The sequence below is a fragment of the Eurosta solidaginis genome, chromosome 1 (genome assembly GCF_040869045.1).
Source record: "Eurosta solidaginis isolate ZX-2024a chromosome 1, ASM4086904v1, whole genome shotgun sequence".
Taxonomy (NCBI): Eukaryota; Metazoa; Arthropoda; class Insecta; order Diptera; family Tephritidae; genus Eurosta; species Eurosta solidaginis.
Window position 1 is genome coordinate 173,241,301 of NC_090319.1, and position 19,348 is coordinate 173,260,648.

Consider the following 19,348-nt stretch of genomic DNA (forward strand, 5'->3'; position numbering starts at 1 on the left):
TTTATTTCTAGTATTTATATTGTGTGTTTGCTTGTGTGTTAGGGAGATCTTAAGGCCACAATAGAGGTGGTCGGTTGGCGCAAGGGTGCGCAAATGGCGGACGAGGCGATACATGTGTACACCGATGGTTCCAAAGTAGTGGAAGGAATAGGGTCTGCGGTATACTGCGCTGATCTGGAAATAAGCAGATCCTACAGGCTGCCGGATTACTGTAGTGCCCATTGGGTCCCAGGGCATATGGGAATAGATGGGAATGAAAAAGCGGACGAACTAGCTAAAAAGAGCGCATCCCTTGAAGCTTGCTCCGTAGATGTCCCAATTGGATTGGGCGAGATTAAGCCAAGGCGAGAGGTGCACATGATCGACCAAGTGGGGAAGACGTGGGTTCAAGTGCGGGGCTGTAAAGTGTCGAAGATTATGTGTAGGTCTTACAACCTTAGACTAACACAGTTGCTTCTATCATTAAAAAGAGAAGAATGTAGACTCATGACGGGTATTCTGACTGGACACTGCCTTCTGGCGTCACATGCCATTAAATTAGGCTTGGTCAGTGATAGCAGATGTAGGAAGTGCGGGTTGGAGGAGGAAACGATCGAGCACGTTCTGTTCTCGTGTCCTGCACTTGCCAGGGTAAGACTCCAGCTATTAGGAATGATACAGCTGTCCGATCTAGAAGCAGCAAGTGGCTTAGTCCTAGGAAGCTTCTAGTATTTGCCAAGAGGACGGAGTTATTTTATAACATAGGTCCTGGTTTTTGATAGGGTTTTTCAGTTTGGTCGTTAAAACAAACTTCTGGTAAACTACGGACTCAATCAGTCTATGTGAGGTCCTCATGAACCGACCAGTTCAACCTACCTACCTAGCCCACTCAGGACATCCCTGAAAGTTGCCGACTGCTTAGCTGTTGCATCACGCCCACTTTTTCGATATCGAAAATTTCGAAAAACCGAAAAAGTGCGATAATTCAGTACCACAGACGGATAAAGCGATGAAACTTGGTGGGTGGGTTGGCCTTATGACGCAGAATAGAAAATTTGTAAAATTTTGGACAATGGGCGTAGCGCCGCCCACTTTTAAAAGAAGGTAATTTAAAAGTTGTATACCTGAACTTAGCCTTCCTTACTTGTTGTTTATAATGTAATGAATTCTAGAATTAATTGTGAACCTTTTGCTAACTTAATAAATATTGTTTCACCATACCTTATTATGGTTTTAATAAGCCACTCACAAGATGCGTTCTCATATGTAAAACTTATGTTAAATACTTGAAATTTAACTTAGAAATAAGTAGTTTTAAGTCTAGTCTGTTTATACTCTTTAATTAATATGAGTCTGTGATAATTTTTCTGTACACAATAAACAATAAATAAACTTCAAATTATTGCTTTCGTGTTTAAGGAACTTCCCGATAACTCAGATACTTGAAACTTTCAAAGATGATTTTAGGTTCTAATAGGTTGTTATAATTGGAATAAAAAGGCTTTCTCGTTGGGACAGGGATCGAGCTATTTAGGAAGTCCACTTACAAAATATGGCACCTTGCGACCACTAGTTGAAAACCTTCCCTATACCTAGATACTTGAAACCTAAAACATACTTCAGAACCCAATGACAATGCATTATGAGGGAAAAAAATTCTTGCTAGTTGGTCCATTAATCGCGAAAATTTAAAAAATCTTCCGAGCTGGGAAATTTTCCTTGGAGTTTCAAGGAGTTTCTTGATAACCCAGTAAGCTTAAACTATGAGCATAGCTTCGGGCTTAGCTACGTTGTACTATTTTTTATAAAAAAATTTTCTCGATGGGATCGAGATATTTGGAGATATTAAAAAGTCCATTTCCATCATGAGGATTTTGTGACCGCTATTCAAGTAACTTCTCGTAGAGCTTGATTTTTATAACTAAGAAAATATTTCATAACCCTATGACAATGCAACATCAGAGAAACAAATTTTCGCTAGGTGGTCCAGGGATCGTGAAAATTCAAAAAATCGTTCGAGCTTGAAAGCTTTGCTTTCGAGTTTTAAGAAATTTCGCAATAACCCAGGAACCTCGAACTTCAAAAATAGCTTTAGGCTTTATTATGCTATGTACAAACACACACCGAATTGGCATTTTATACCATTTGGACAATTTATTACGCAATTTATCCTATAATAAATTGTAATAATTAATTGCCAATTAAAAAAAAATTTCGTAATAAACTGTTTGAAACTGCAAATGCAACCTTGTAAGATGTGTTTATTAAGTAGATTTAAACGTCAGTTTTACGAAAAAACCCAAAGGTCAAAGTAACAAAACTTCAAATAGTAATAAAATAAATCAATATTTTGTTAAATATGATGGCGAACACCGTGAATGGTGAGTTAATTTTAAATTTTAAAAGCCAACCGTGAATCCAAACTTGATTCTATGGTCTTAATAACAACACACGTTTAGAATTTTCATAATTTTAAAATTATTATATTTTTTTCCACAAATAAATTTTAAATTCAACACCACCAGCTGTCAAATTCCTATTGCGTAAGCTAAATTTAGTTGTATGAACACCGCTCAATTTAAATCAAAATTGCCTCAATTTATTTTTCTGTTTGAACATAGTATTAGATTGTTAAACCACGGACTGATCCCCAGGGTTCTTTGGCAACCCCCGGGCTTCGTCGTAGTTAATCCTCCTTGCCAGAAGTCGCTTAAGGCGCTTGCGAGCGGCACCACTTAGCCGATCGCGCTCTACAGTTTGGCCAGGCAAAAGGCCTCTGCTCATCCTCCTGCCAGATTGTAGATTGTGACTCTAGCGGATTTGTATCCTACGGAGTCACCATAACTGCCATATCCACGTCATGAAGAGGATATTCGTCCCCGGCATGTCTGTGGTGGCAGCTGATTCGGCTTGCACCGAGAGGTCGCAATCGACCTGGTCTATTGGGAGCTGTTCAGCTCCATTTTGGTTTATTTGTGTATTTTTATTTTCCATATATAAATACCCACGAGTATGGTGGAAGGTAGGTCAGCTGGGAGGGACATAACCCCCAATATCCCAACAAGACTAGTTAAAACCAGAGAACGTCAGCTATCTGGAGGCCGCCGTTATAAGACACACTAACGTAGTGCCATTCATCCCATGAGCGCGGTTCGGATGACACTCGGAATTACTGGTTTTATCGAGTTGCCCTCTCTAGATCCGCCATATTTGTTAGCAAAGCATGGGCACCCTATTCAGGGTGTGACTCTTCGCCACGCATGGCTGGTCTTTAGCTAAAAATAGCCCCTGTTTATAGAAAACTTGGCCCTGTGATGGGAATGAGGGTACAGATGGGAGCTGGAAGAAGGGAAATCTGGTTATAGGGAGGCCAACAGGGTCGCCGCTCGCATTGGCTGCCGAAGCGCTACCAGGTGTCACCGCGAGGAGGCTCCGCCCGAATATGGGGGGGAGGGTGCAAGCACCTACGAGTCGACGTTTTGGGATGATGCCGGTGTGTGCAAGGCGAGACATTCCCATCAAAGACACCCATCCAGAGAGTAACAGAAACAAGATGCATGGAATGCGTATTTACATATCGTTCGCTCGTTCACAATGATGCCCCTTTTTTGGTCGACTATTGATTAAGCAATTTTACCTCAAACCGGTTAGCCAACTACCTTACTTTGTGTTGTTGCTTTGTATGCAATTCCCTAATCTATCAGGCGTTTTATTTCCATTAGCTTGCAAAAAAGCGGCTATTACAAATGTTTATAACAACTTTATTTACATATGTTAAAACAAAGCCTCGAGTTTGCGTGACCCTCTACATCTGCAATTCCAAACATTTCCAACGCTTGCTCGAAGTCAGTCAGCTCAGCCACGGGATTGATTCCTCCACCAAGTTGCCATCGCTCATCAACGAGGTATATGAGCAGGTATTGTCAAAGTGATGCTTGTGTATATTTAGTTATGTGTATGTGCTGTGTGTTCGTTCAGAACCGAGGGTGGTTTACTAATCGATTTGTGTGGCTGACTGGGGTAGGTAGAAATCTGTGATTTTAGTCGTTTGACCTTTGTCGGTTTTTTGTTTTGGTGTGTTAATTGTTTTGTGTTTATTTGTTGTTGTGTGTTTGTCTGTTGTACCTGTGTGATTAAGTTGTTTCCTGTAAACAAGTTTTAAAGGCTCGAATATTGTGTCAGAAATTGTGTTTATCTTGTCGTTTATTATTCTACCGTCGAATGTTTTCTGTTTGTAGATTTCCATGTTTTCGAGTACGTTGAGACGTCGGCCCTTTTCTTGTATGTGAAGAACCTTAACTGTTTTATTGATGTTTGCTGGGGAACATTCATTCTCGACCATGTGATTCGCGAAGTCAGCTACACAAATCGATTAGTAAACCACCCTCGGTTCTGAACGAACACACAGCACATACACATAACTAAATATACACAAGCATCAATTTGACAATACCTGCTCATATACCTACGAACTATAAATACAGGACAAATGACAACAACAGATCAGAACGAAAATCGACACTGATGATGGCACAACGCCGAAACCGGTTTGTCTCAAAACCAAATTTGACAAGGGATGACGGAAAATCGTTCCAATATACATGCATCAGTTTACTATAAAACGAGCGATATTTGTTTGTTAGTTCTTAAAATTACATGTTTAAGTGAAACAAAAAATGATTTATGATTTGCATATATAATTTCGTTATAAATATAATTTTTTTAATGGAAACATTGTGGAGATTTCGGAAAGCTCAAAAACGTTCCGAATTATTTTTTAGTACTTTACATCAAAAATCAGCTATTTAATACCCATTGAATTTAGGTTCAACGAAGTCCAACTTTACAATGTTTTAAAAATTGTTCCACATTTCTTTATTTTTTTTTACATACATGTATGTAACACATACACAACATTTCTTTTTAGATGGGAGAAAATTGGTAATGCCTTCAGGTGAAATATTCTAAAACTTCATGGAGTTTTTCATACTATTTAAAAGTTGAAATTTGTTGAAATAAAATTCATTGATTTTATCGATTTTTTATTTGCATAATTTACTTGAACATTTTTAAAAGTTCTTTGAAAATTTAAAAATCTCCATTAAGTTTAAAAAGAAGATTTATAACTAAAACGTATCAATACGAGTAATGCTATATTTATAAAATCAGTATATAAACTCGAAGTACTTTTCAAAATACTTATATATAGTAAAATAAACAGTAGTAATAGTATTTTTAGTTATAAGTTTTTGATTTTGAACAGTTATTTTAATTTTATCAATTAAGATTGTTTCACGTTTACAAAACTGCTTGTAACCTACGAGTTCTCTTAAATATACATAATTCGAAAATACATTTTCTCATTGTTCATGGGATAAAGGCGAATCGGTAAAGTTATAAAGTTGTAACGAATGTTAGCAGCACTGAGCGATGCTATCGTCTCTAAGCCAATGCTAAGCAGTGACGTGAATTCACATCCATAGATCAATCATTATGTATCTACATAAACGAAACAATAATTGCGTCTACACATATGTACCATGTACGTATACGAGCCGCGGAGAGTCAATGCACAAACACATGCATATATCTGAGATACTCCTATAAGTATGCAATGAGCAAAACTATAAAATTGTGCAATTGTAGTTACAGCTGAGAAGTTTGAGAGCTGCTGGAGTAGTAGATTCTGGAAGCTCCTAGAAGATGCGAAGGTTGAAATCAAAGAGTATAAAAGGCGGCAATTGTAGAGGCGCTGAAATTCAGTTTGATTTGAGCTGTCAAGCAGTTTCGACTAAGACGCTATCTAGCGAGCAAGAGCAGTATTATTTTGAATAGTAGAGTTTCATTTAAGCCATCAATCAGTTTGGTTATTAAGCAAGCTATTCGTTGCACAGTTTGAGTGTTATTGTGAAGTACTTTAATAAAGGCCATTTTGCATTATTGCATATTGGAGTTATTTATTCAACAGTTTAGTGATCCGAACTTAGCAGAGGATTGCAAATAAGAGGATTTGCAAGTAAGTTCGTTACAATTGGTGTCAGAAGAGGAATTGTTGAATAAATTCCGAAGATTGGGAATACAACTTGGACATGGCAAAGTTGAGTGAACTGAGGATCCAACAACTGAAAAAGGAGTTGGAGAACCGTGGATTGAATACAACCGGCAATAAGATCGAACTTCAAGCACGGCTACGAGAGGTAATGGAGTCGCAAGGAATTGACGTGGACGAGTATGTCTTTTATCCTGATGGGGACGAAACAACAACAAAAATTGAAGAGAAAAATGAAACATCGCAGACAGTTACGAGCACAGACTTGAACATGATATTGGCTGCAATAACTGCTCAAACATCGACAGTGGCATCTCAGCTGGAATCGCAGGAGACACGTTTAACATCCAAGATGGAAGCACAGGAGGGACGCATTTCAGAAATGTCGTCACAAATGTCATCTCAACTGCAATCGCAGGAGACACGCATAACATCGAAGATTGAAGCACAGGAAATACAAATTTCTACACAGCTCGAAGAACAGAAGACATATATGGCATCCCAACTGGAAGAGCAGAAGACATATATGGCATCCCAACTGGAATCACAGGAGACACGTATTTCAGAAATGACGTCGCAAGTGTCATCTCAACTGGAAGACCAAAAGACATATATGGCATCTCAATTGGAAGCGCAAGAGGCACGTATATCTGAAATGTCGGCAGAAATTTTGGAACAGGTATCATCAAAACTGGAAGCGCAGGATGCAAAAATGGCTCAATTTCAGGCAGAAGTAGATGATTTAAAAGGTCGTATGGAGCAGTTACAACTAAATCGGCCAGCTGTTTCAGCAAGCAATCCAAAGGTAAAAACACCATCCTTTGACGGGTCTGTTCCTTTCCAGGTCTTTAAGCTACAGTTTGAGAAGACCGCAACAGTGAACAACTGGAATGCTGAAGATAAAGTTGCTGCACTCTTCGTAGCATTGAAAGGACCAGCTGCCGAAATCTTACAGACTATTCCAGAGTACGAACGGAACAGCTATGAAGCATTGATTGCCGCTGTCGAGAGACGATATGGAAGCGAGCATAGAAAACAGATATACCAAATGGAGTTGCTAAACCGCTTCCAGAGGCCTGTTTAAACATTGCAAGAGTTTGCGTCGGATATTGAAAGGCTAGCACATTTAGCGAATGTGGACGCACCCGTGGAGTACACTGAAAGGGTAAAGATTCAGAGCTTTATAAATGGCATACGGGACGAAACAAAGCGAGCTACATACGCAAATCCAAAGCCAACATTCGCAGAAGCGGTGTCACAAGCTCTGATTCAGGAAACAGCGTCGCTTCTGTGTAAGTCAGTTTTCAAAGCACGCCGTGTGGAAGTAGAAAGGTCAGAGTGGGTAGACGTAATATTGGAGGCGCTGAAAGGATCGCAAAAGCGGAGTGAAAAAGTCACCAAATGCTTCAAATGCGGGAAGTCCGGTCACATTGCATAGTTCCAACAATGGGGGTGGCCGTAAACGCAAAGCTGGAGGAAATGAGCAAGAGCGTGTCGGATGTAAAGAACGAAAACTTGCCCCGGTTATTGAATGTCCTGTGATATCTGTGTCTCAAATTGGAAGGAAATCAAGCAGTCTTACCGTCAGAGGGAATGTGGATGGCAAGGAGCGTGTACTGACTGTAGATACGGGCGCATCTCATTCCTTGATCCGATCTGACTTGGTCAACAGGAGAGTAAAATAATTACCTGGAGTAAGGCTGCGTACGGTCACAGGCGAGTATAACCAAGTCCAGGCAGAAGTGATATGTGAAGTCCTAATTGGGAAGGTCATGGTTTTACACAAATTAGTTGTGGCGGAGATCGTTGATGAAGTCATATTGGGAGTGGACTTCTTGGTTGACCATGACATCAGGATCGATATGCGGAGAAAAATTATGCGCTATAAGAACCAGGACATACCACTTAACTTTAGTTTGGAAAAAGGATTCAGCAGTCATCGGGTACTGGTGGAGAAGACTCCACAAAGGCCACGAAATTCAAAGGTAAATGTTGGTGGAACAAATGGGCCAAACAAATCAAAACCGAAGGTACCTGTGAAAGAAACACTGGCATTGAAAAGCCCTAACGGACGTACTAAAACGAAGGAAAGGATTTCGCAGAAATAATGCAAGGGTGGTTTCAAGCCAAGGCACACTACTGTTGTGAAGCGTCTGAACGATACTGATTATGCAAAGCAAATCCGTCCAGCGCAAGCTCTACGAAGTAGTTCATTGGTCAAACAACAGAGTGTGAAGGAACGGCCCAGGGTAATGAATAGTAAGATGAAACACTGGCATGACAAGAACTTTAATTCGAAAGGTTTCTTGGCGGGAGATTTGGTACTGTTAAACAACCCTTACCGACGGAAAGGTGTTCCAGCCAAATTTCGGTGCGTTTGGGAAGGGCCGTACAAGGTTGTGAAGAAGATCAGTGATACCATCTACCGCATACAAAGCATTGAGAAACCACGGAGTAGAAGAGTGGTACATTTGGAGATGCAAGCGACGTTTAGATCGGGAGATTTGTCTGATCGGGACGATCAGACTTAGGTGGAGGGCAGTGTAACCAATGTTAGCAGCACTGAGCGATGCTATCGTCTCTAAGCCAATGCTAAGCAGTGACGTGAATTCACATCCATAGATCAATCATTATGTATCTACATAAACGAAACAATAATTGCGTCTACACATATGTACATGTACGTATACGAGCAGCGGAGAGTCAATTCATAAACACATGCATATATCTGAGATACTCCTATAAGTATGCAATGAGAAAAACTATAAAATTGTGCAATTGTAGTTACAGCTGAGAAGTTTGAGAGCTGCTGGACTAGTAGATTCTGGAAGCGCCTAGAAGATGCGAAGGTTGAAATCAAAGAGTATAAAAGGCGGCAATTGTAGAGGCGCTGGAATTCAGTTTGATTTGAGCTGTCAAGCAGTTTCGACTAAGACGCTATCTAGCGAGCAAGAGCAGTATTATTTTGAATAGTAGAGTTTCATTTAAGCTATCAATCAGTTTGGTTATTAAGCAAGCTATTCGTTGCACAGTTTGAGTGTTATTGTGAAGTACTTTAATAAAGGCCATTTTGCATTATTACATATTAGAGTTATTTATTCAACAGTTTAGTGATTCGAACTTAGCAGAGGATTGCAAATAAGAGGATTTGCAAGTAAATTTGTTACAAAGTCATTAATATTTTTTAAGTAAAGGCTAACAGATCCAACTTCGTAAGATTGTAAATGTTGATTAAACTCTCTTACGTCAATTTTATAGCAGAGCACATACACACTACTGCTCTGAATAATAAAAAATTGTATCTTATATAGTTCAATATGCACATGTTTAGAAGCTGAGTAATAGTTAGTTTTGTATCGAGTTCCTTTAAACAATATTTCATAACTTATTTCACAGTTTCCAAAATCAATTTTAATGTTCGTTTGTACATTGCGAAAATATTCTTCTTTAGTTAAATTAACAAAAACCAAAGATTTAATACTGAAAGTAGTTTCGAAGCCATTTTCATTGGTCAACAAAAAGTGAGCAAATTTCATACCAGTCTTAATAGCTAGACAGTGAGAAGGATTTTTTCTCGTAAATCTGCATTTACGAAATTGTTTAAAGAATCGGAATTCCTGTGTGCATTTGTGCTTTCTAAAGTGACATCTAAAATTTTACGTATTTGAAAGATTGATTTAAAATAAAATTTTAATGGCATTACATAGATATTTGAAAATATCGATTGTAAAGTTGGGTCACCTTGACTAATTACTTGCGAGACTGTTTCGTTTATTGTAAACGATTTGTGACTTTCGAATAAATTCATTTCACTCAAAATTTTAAGCAGTCCATGTTCTGTTTTTATGTCTTTAAACCGATCTTTGCAAAAGTTCAAAATACAATTTACATCTTCTCTTATTTCAGTTTGGTTGAAGCAACCCTCAATGGTAGTTGAAACTAATAAAAGCAATGAGGAAGTCTCGTTTTGGATATTTATTACTTGGTTACGAGCCATTGAACTTTGTTGATACAGATTTAAAGACAAACTAAGCGCTCTTTTTTTAAGGTTATTTAAAATGCTAGAAATTTGTGTATCGTTTTTTGGTGCAAATATATACACTCATTTGGTTGAGCTTGTATATTTGTTTTTATGGAACTTAATTTTTCAGTGCAAAAACTTGGAAAAGCGTTAAATTTGTAACAGTGTTGACCAAGTTTGTGTTTATTTTCCAAATGTAATCGAAAATAAGTAAAATTTGTAAATTTTTGATTACAATTTCCTTGTATACATAGAATCTTTAACATTTTCATTTTATCTAAGAGATCAATTTTAAAATCAGTTCTCAAGAGCCTAGGTTTTAGAAATTTTGTATGGCACTTGAAGCAAATGTACATTTTGAGGCAGTTATATATTGTCAGTTAAAGACTTTAAAAGTGAAGTGACATTAGCAGACTTTTGTCAAATACTGTACATATTACATAAAAAATTTCTGAATAAATAACCATGTATTAACACATGCTTCAGGATATTTTAATGACAAAACTTGAAAAAATTTAAAACAAGTATCTAAACTTTCTATGAATGAATTCATTTGAAAGAGCGTATTATCAAGATACACATTATATTTTCAATAAAATAGTATACAAGTAATATTGCGCATCTGTTGGACAAGGGGTACAATTAGTAAGAAATTCTTTATAAATAATATTAACTAATTTAAATAGCAGTTCAAAGTATAAAGCAGTTTACATTGATATATGAGCCGTTATTTTTGCAAGTGGTATTAGTCCAGAAAATATTAGAAAAACAGGTATATACATATATTTATCTAAATTCAAATATGTATGTATTTACTTATTGCTCGGAACTAATGCATAGATTGATAACAAAACAACAAAAACCGATCAATGTAAATGGCTCTTTACGAATATTTCTTAATATAACTTTAAAAATATTGTGATGTGGAAAACAGCGTTTGTCCAAATGTTAACAATCATATTTAAAGTGATATTTACATATTTCTAAACCAACCTTTATTGCTTGTCCAAATAATTGTTTACAGTAGTCGTTATGTATATCGGTATGATAAATATTGGTAATGGCGTTTTTAAAATGTTCCCATTTCGAAAACAGCAATAGACCTTTTGATGGCTATAATAACTCGAAGTCAATATTAATCTGGCAAAAAAAAATTTATAAATAGTCGTCGTGATAAAACAGATTTGTATTTGTATAGATCTATATACATATATTTCAAATTATCTGTTTGTATGTAGGTATGCATCGTCGAAACTGCTAGCATATCGTCGTCCCCTTTCCAGAAGCATAAATATGCATTTTTTTTTTTGCTATCTACGAATAAGCCTTCCAAATTCTGGAGCTCTTGCGTGAGACAGCTTGGACCAAGCTAATAAAAATTCATTGCTTCCTAGTTCTTTTAGTTCACTTTGGCGCATGTGGAAGGTCTTTTTCCATTTGTCGCATATGTCATCCCAGTTCGCGCAGTCTCTGTTTAGGGAAGTTTTTAAAGCTAATCCAATTGTTTGATCGAACTCCACTGCATCATCGCTCGAACTCAATCGCTCGGTAGCCTGTAAGCATAAATCTAACTTTCGTCTTTTGCAAGCCTTATTTTTGTACTTAGCATACAATTTTCCGCTAGCATTGTTATTTGCTTTTCGAGGTATGTAATAAAAGTCCTTAAAATTAATAAAAAAAAAAGAAATACAATGCATGAATAAAACAAATTTACAAATGTACCCAACTCTATATATGCATATGCACTTAAAATTTCTATACAAAATAAGGGCGGATAGCAGTGTTTTCGAATTTTCATTAAAAAAATTAAGTGCATATACACATACGCGGTAGAAGAAACAGGGTCTGTATCGTATGTCACAATTCGTATCGGAATCCATTCTTCACTCAATTTAAAAAAAATGAGACTGCCAAACTAAATAAATAAGTGTAAGACGTAACACATGATATGGTCCCAGGATTATTATCAAAATCTTTTATAACCAAACTACCTTCATATCATTATCATTGGGGAACATACAACAAACTTCATGGAATAAGTTGTCAAAATCATGTTGCTTAAGTACAAGACTAGTGCTTATTATTTCCTCGATTATGATGTCAATTAAATCAGATAAGCTCTATAGAAAGTATTATTATTATTGACTTAGCCCGACAATCGGTTCTACCGGGTTTCACACCCGACCAAAAACTGTTATTTCAATATAACCCCATTTAATTTCATCCCGTTTTTGCGTTAACCTCGTCACTGCATTTTTTGACATTTTACCACGTAATATTAATGCAAAAACGGGACGATTTTTCGCATCCCATCCTCGGAGTAGCTCCTTGGAGCTGGACAACAACAGCTCTATAAATTGTATAAAGTATTTTATTTTATCCCTTTTAACACGTTTCTTTCAATTGAACAACTTGATGCTGGTGAATGTGTACTACTTGCTTGATTCTGCGACCAGTCAGCCACTTTCGACGGCATTTAAAATGTATCATCGTCAATTCCAAACCATTTCAGCATGATAAATAAATAAATGATAAACAGATTATTAAACACACATTTTTTTTTATCTGTATAAATTTAACCTCTTCTTTTCTCCAAGCGAAAAGCTTCTCCCGAAATAAAACCCGCAATCCTAAGGGTGGAACTGCCTCATTTAAGTCTTCGCTTTTCAAGTTTTTTAAACTTTCAAACGTGACTTCCGCACCTGTGAAATAACAAAAGTAAAATGACGCAACTCATTCTTTCGGTAATGATCTAGAACAGGGGTTGAGGGGATTTAAGGGGTTATGTAGCGCAACCCTCTCAAGGGGTTGCCAGCGCAATATATATGTAGCCCAACCCAATTGTCAACCTCACCTACCCGCGGCGAATCCTGTTTCATTAACAGACGAGGCTCTGGGACCCCAAGCTCCTCATAGAACTAGGGGAGTGGAGAGGGAGGGATGGCCTGAATGTTTAATATGGTCATATAAATAAACCAACAACAGGGGTTCACTGCTAATACGCGTTCAAAAGTATCGGGAGAGGTGTCGAAAGACGCGTATTGACCTCGACAACAATAATCCAAAGGCGGAAAAGAAAACGTTTTACTGGTTCAAAAGATATTAACGAAAAACCGAAAATGACCCTGAGCCCCTCCGTAACCGGGGGTTGGATCCATAGTATTTTTGCGCAACACCTTTCTGCGTTGGCGGCCCTCTGCCTCGCTTATAAAAAATTACCCTGGCCCGTCGACCAATGGGAGGGATCTAAGAGGGGTAGGTTGCAGGCGGAACCTTGTTCAAAATATTATTCTAGGCAGCTCAATCCAACCCAGGTACCGAATAGAAAAGAGAGGGCCAGTTGGCATGCTAAGCTTTGTTCATACATATATTTTGAGCTCAATCTCCCTTAAATTAAAGCAAACGTGGTAATGGATAAGTCAACGTAAAAGTGGTAACAGATAAGTCAGTATAGCCAAAAAAGTGTCTATATAGCAATCGAAAAGTCAAAACCTAAAAATGGGCTGCTATTTTTTACTCAGTGCACTGATGTGAAGTTTTCGTGGCGACATCTTGAACATACGTTTTATATTTACTGTGTGCCTTCGCGTTATGTGGGTACATTACATTTAAGTAGCAGCAAAAGTGGGGCTTCTGCCAAATAACGCCACAAGTAAGCCAATATTTCGAAAAGGAACTTTAAATTGAATATTCTTAGAGGTACTTACATACGATAACGTTTAACAAGACGGTGCATCAAATAATTTTTATCGAAAATTATCAAAGGTGGTATCAAAAGATGCGTCTCGATCGCCGTTTTAAGAATTCGAAAGCGGCAATAAAAAATTTGATTTCTGTCGAAAGTTATTTACAAAAAACCGTAAAATGACCCCGAGAGAGTCCGAAATTTGGGGCTCGATCCATAGCTTTTTTTTGGCATAGAACACCTTTCTGCGTTGGCGGCCTTCGGCCGCGCTTATAAAAACCCTGGTTGGGTCCGACACCGGTTTGGGGATCAAAACTAAATGCCCGCAGAATACCTTTCTGCATTAGTGTGTGCGTGTATAACAAATCTGGCAAAAAACAACAACCAAATGAAAATTTGAACCGCTTTTTTGCTTATATCTTTTGACAGAAACAAAAATTTAAAGGTAATTCTATACAACAGCATGACACTGCTAATACGCGTCCAAAAATATCGAAAGAGGTTTCAGACGCGTATTGACTTCGACAACAATAATCCGAAGGCGGTGCACCGTCTTGTAAAACGTTACCTTACATATAAACATACTTAAGAAAAGCCCTTTAGTAAGAATTATAACATCCATAAATCCACTAAAATAGCTATACGCAGGAGTTCGGCTCGTATTGCTGTTTTAAGAACCCTCTTATCTCATTGGTCATTCCGTCACTCACTCACTTATTCACCTATTCACTAACGACATATCATCGTTTATGATACGTAAAAAGCTTTCAAGTATAGTTTGGCGAGGAGTTTACGATGATCATTTCACTAGACTAACATTAAAATCAAAAATAGCAACCGTATCTATAATAAAAACAATAACCTGTAGAAAAATGTGCTTGAACAGCAAATATTTAAAACTACGAACAAGAAAGATAATGTTATCAACAAGCGAGAGTTTTCTGTCCCTTGTACTTCAAGCAGTAAAATCGTATCTGTAAATTTTTTGTTCAAATATATTGCATCAGGCTCCTTAAACACACATAAATCCCAGTGCACAACAACCACATGAAAGATTTCTAACTTCAACTGCGTCTTTTCGCACCGCTCTCGATATTTTTCGACGCGTATTAGCAGTCGATACTGTTGTAGACTTTTCCCATTCTTTCGGCCACCATTTATACTTTAGGTACTATTTTATTTCACAACTCACTTTTAAGGTATGGAAGAACACTTTCCATATCAATTTCTTTGGGGAACTTGCACAAGTTTTCTTCATCCATTTTCACAACAAGTAAATTATTTATTAAATTTTTTGCAGTAGAAGAAATTGAAAATATAACTATGGACCGAAAGCACTGATGACGAAAAATTTAATGCGCTTTAATTTTATCTTGGCAGAACTATACAAGGTGGCAGTACGGTGGGAGCTGATTTGTACTTTTTTAATATGTTTGATACATCAACTTTCGGCGCAGTACGATTTTGACATTAGTCCATCAATTTACAAAAACAAAGTACATGGAACTATTAATTATGTTTGTAGGTATGTCACCGTGCTACCATCTTGTATGGTTCCGCCAAGAATTTTATTAATCAGACACCAGTGAAGCTGTGTAAATATGCGCGGCGTTGAGTTGTCGTAGCGTAGCGCTTCTCGCGCTAATACATTATTTCGTAATATTGTGACACAATGACGCCTGTAGCATAAAACCAAGAAATGACTCAAAACCGATCTAAAGTCGGGGGGGATCTATAGTAGTTTTGCGCAGAAACCTTTCGAAAAAGCTATCTTTGGCTGCGCTTTTAAAATATAACCTTGGGTGGGTTCAGCACCGGCCACGCGATCCGCAATATTTCTGCACAGAATACATTTCTGCATTGGTGTGTGTGCCAAATACAACAAGCAATGAAAGTTTCCTTCTCCTTTTTTCAAATATCTCTGGACAGAAGTAACATTTTTAACTTCCGCCTTCGGATTATTCATAACGAGATCAAAAGAAGTAATTTGATACAGTCCCGAGATGTTTGGAAGTGTTTTAGCAGTCTTCTCCTGTGTTAAAGTTTTACCGATTTCACTTGCAACTGTAAAGGGCATTATGAAGCGAGCGACATCTGCTAACAGATAAATTCGGTTATCGAAAGCTGCTGCGTGTGAGCTAAAGATACAGAGAAATCCATTTATCTGTTCCTAAACAGACTATAAATGGCTATATATGCGCATATGTATTACTTACGATTCTGTATGTTTTAAATGAAAAGTGTAGTATTTTTATTTATGAACTGAGTATTGCTTTATGAAAATTTGACAGAAAAGTTTTCTTGAGCGGTTTTTATATGAAATTTTCGATTTCTTGGGAGGTGAGTAGTAAGCTTAATACCAGTGCTAACTAATGTCTGACACAAATTTAATTCGTTTTGCGCATCAAGTCAAACGGCGCTAAAAAATTTAGTTGATACCGACTATGGAGCTGGTTTCATGCTATCGCGTAAAAAGAAAGCGTCATTACACAGCCTTAGAGTGAACAGCGAAATACTGTAAGCAGCACTACAAACAGAGTTACCATATTTAAGTAGCTCTTTCGCTTAGAAGGATTTTCTTTTGCCTTTATTTTTGTTATGGTAGTTAACATGTTATTATAATGCGGAAATAGCAAATGAATTTATTTTTTTCGAAATATTCTTTATGAAAACTTGAGTATTTCCCGATTCACTCAATTTAATTTTCGGGACTTTCTCTACACCGATAACGTCACTAACAATACATGAGTTTGAACGCGTTAACAACTTCTTCGGCCATAGAAAAACTTTCAAAAACTTGAAGTAATCCATGGGTGCGGAATCGTTAAGTATTGAGTGATTTGCTTTGATGTGTGAGAGCTCGTATTGTTCCTCGCATTTTTCAATTCAACAACAATAACATTAATAACTCGGCGCGATATACCTCCGAGGAGGTTTAGGCCGAACTTCTCTTCTAATATGAATCGTGGCACTTATAATTTTTTCTACAAATGGCCGGGACGAGACCAACATTATTTTTGCTGACTCTGAATAGCATCTTCAAGGCAGATTCATTTTCGCTGAGAGGCTTTTCATGGCAGGAATATACTCAGAAAGTTTGCCAAAACAATGCCAAGGGTCGACCCCGTTTAAAAACCTGTTTCTTATGTATGATGTTGCTTTTCCCGGGACTTGCACCCATGACCTTCGGTGTGCGATAGAATGTTTCCGGTATAAAGTAAGAAAGTAAATCAAAAAAAACATATTCGGATGGAACCTGTCAATATAAATAATTTTGTTTGCTTTTTTTTAACGAATCCTGGTGTTTTTATTAATAGAAATCGTCTTATAATTTTAAATTTTTTACTGTATTTTATTTGGGTTTAGATATGTATAATAATTTCGGGGAATATTTATATATATATAGCGAGAAAGAGTAGAAAAAGATATAACCCTTCGAAAATGTACCAAAAAAAGTATCACTCACAATATGTTGAATATGGATCAAATCGGAAATACCGCTGCGCACACGGATTTTATCGTTTCTTTTCTCTTAGATTTGATTTAAGAATATTGTTCTCATTAATAGAACATATGTTCATATATTAAGACCAGCCATTCTCTTTTCAAGAAAATGGTTCACAATTCAAGAACAAGGTGGTTGTTTTAAGAACGGGTGGTATGAATTCAAGAAAAAGTGTTCGTTTTTCAAGAACAAAAAATTAAGAACATAAAAAGCTAACATTAAGTCCGGTGGTGCTGCGTTTTAGAACGGCGTTTTTCTCTGAGTGTAGTTATTGTTAGGCCTTGAGCTCGATTCAAACCCGCGATCTTACAAATCAGTAGGCCGATATAACAACAAAAATTGTTAAAACATACCAGAGCACGGCGAAAAAGTGTCAATAAAATATGACACGATGGCTTCATTGCCATGAAACAAGTCCAATTTTCACATCCATTCTGCAATAGGTGTCGCAGTGCTGTGAATATCAATTGGCAAGAACCAGAATAGAAGTAGAAATAATGAAGACAAATAAACAACTGCTGTGATAGCTGAATGGTTATAGCAACGGCGCCTAAACGTTGCCGATGAAGGAATTTAGCAGTTCCCGAAATGGATCTATACAACGAGCTTTGCAGTTGTCTAGATTTTTCTTTCTTCTATTCTAATTAAAAAGAAAAAATTTAAAAATTCAATTAAGAAAAAATTTATCATAACAATAATAATGATAAAATAATTATTCTTAGGCCTTGAGCTCGATTGAAACGCGCGATCTTACAAATCAGTAGACCAATATAACAACAAAAATTGTTAATACATCCCAGAGCACGGGGAAAAAGTGTCAATAAAATATGGAACTATGGCATCATTGCCATGAAACAAGTCCAATTTTCACATCCATTCTGCAACAGATGTCGCAGTGCTGTGAATATTATTTGGCAAGAACCGGAATTTAGCAGTTCCCGAAATGGATCTATACAACGAGCTTTGGCAGTTGTCTAAACTTTTTCTTTCTTCTATTCTAATTTAAAAACTTTTTTTTCATTTAAAAAATGTATCATAAAAATAATAATGATAAAATAATTATTGTTAGGCCTTGAGCTCGATTCAATCCCGCGATCTTAATAATAAAGGAAACATATCTTTGTAAAAGCGCAAAAGAAGCGGGTGAAGCGACCCATTTTTCTTGCAATTGTTTATGAGAAAAAAAATATGTCTTTTTGAAAATTTTAAAAGCTTTCTTCTTCATTTGTTGAAACTTCATTTTTTATAAACCATCTCCAGTTATTGTGTAATTTCGAAAAAAAGTTATAACCAATCGGCAAAATATTTGATATATTTGTTAATACTTAATTTATTTAATAAGAATAATTAACCCAACTCTGAAGACTTTTTAACGTACTCTTTAATTAACTAATTGGTAATTTTTAATCATATGAGTTTATTTTTCAGGCTAATTGGGATATGTCTTCTACAAAATGAATTACTTCCCCTTTTTTTGCAACGCCACGTTTTAAAATTTATACTTGGAAGGAAAATAAAATTTCACGATCTCGCATTTTTCGATCCAATAATGTATGAATCGTTTCGACAACTTGCACAGAATGCTCAATCTAACGAAGGTGGTACTATAATGCAAGGAATGGAGCTTTTCTTTGTGTAAGCCAACAAACGATTCTTAAAATAATTATAATTTTTTAAATCCAGTAAATACTTTTACATTTAGCATTGATCTAATGAAGGAAGAGGGTGGAGGCAATGTCGAATTGTTACCAGGAGGGCGTGAAACTCGAGTTAACTGCAACAATTTATTTGAATACATCAGGCGGTACACAGAATATAGACTGATCAAGTCACAGGAAAAAGCTCTAGAGGTAGTTCCATTTTCCTTATTTTATTTAATAGACTTTCCAGTGCGTGTTTAAACTATATTTTTTGCCATTTTTCAAAAAATTATATATTTTTGTAAAAAAACACAACATAATAGTCCTATCACGCTGTCACGTACATTACACAAAAAAAATCTGACTTAGGCAGGGTGCGAGTTGAACTAAATTTCTACCTAAATATAGAAAAAACTTAAATCACGGTAAACTTTCGGTACGAAAGTGCAAAATAAAATAATTCAAATTT

General features: G+C 36.7%; 1 protein-coding gene across 4 annotated transcripts in view; it reads left to right on the top strand.

Moving 5' to 3' along the window:
- Window positions 1-19,348, top strand: part of hyd (E3 ubiquitin-protein ligase hyd) — a 1,108,663-nt gene that overhangs the window by 1,022,118 nt on the left and 67,197 nt on the right. For all 4 annotated transcript variants that reach the window (XM_067760031.1, XM_067760029.1, XM_067760028.1 and 1 more), the window contains 2 exons: window positions 18,668-18,874; window positions 18,942-19,089. In XM_067760031.1, coding sequence (XP_067616132.1) covers window positions 18,668-18,874; window positions 18,942-19,089 — 355 coding nt within the window. The remainder of the gene's footprint in view (window positions 1-18,667; window positions 18,875-18,941; window positions 19,090-19,348) is intronic.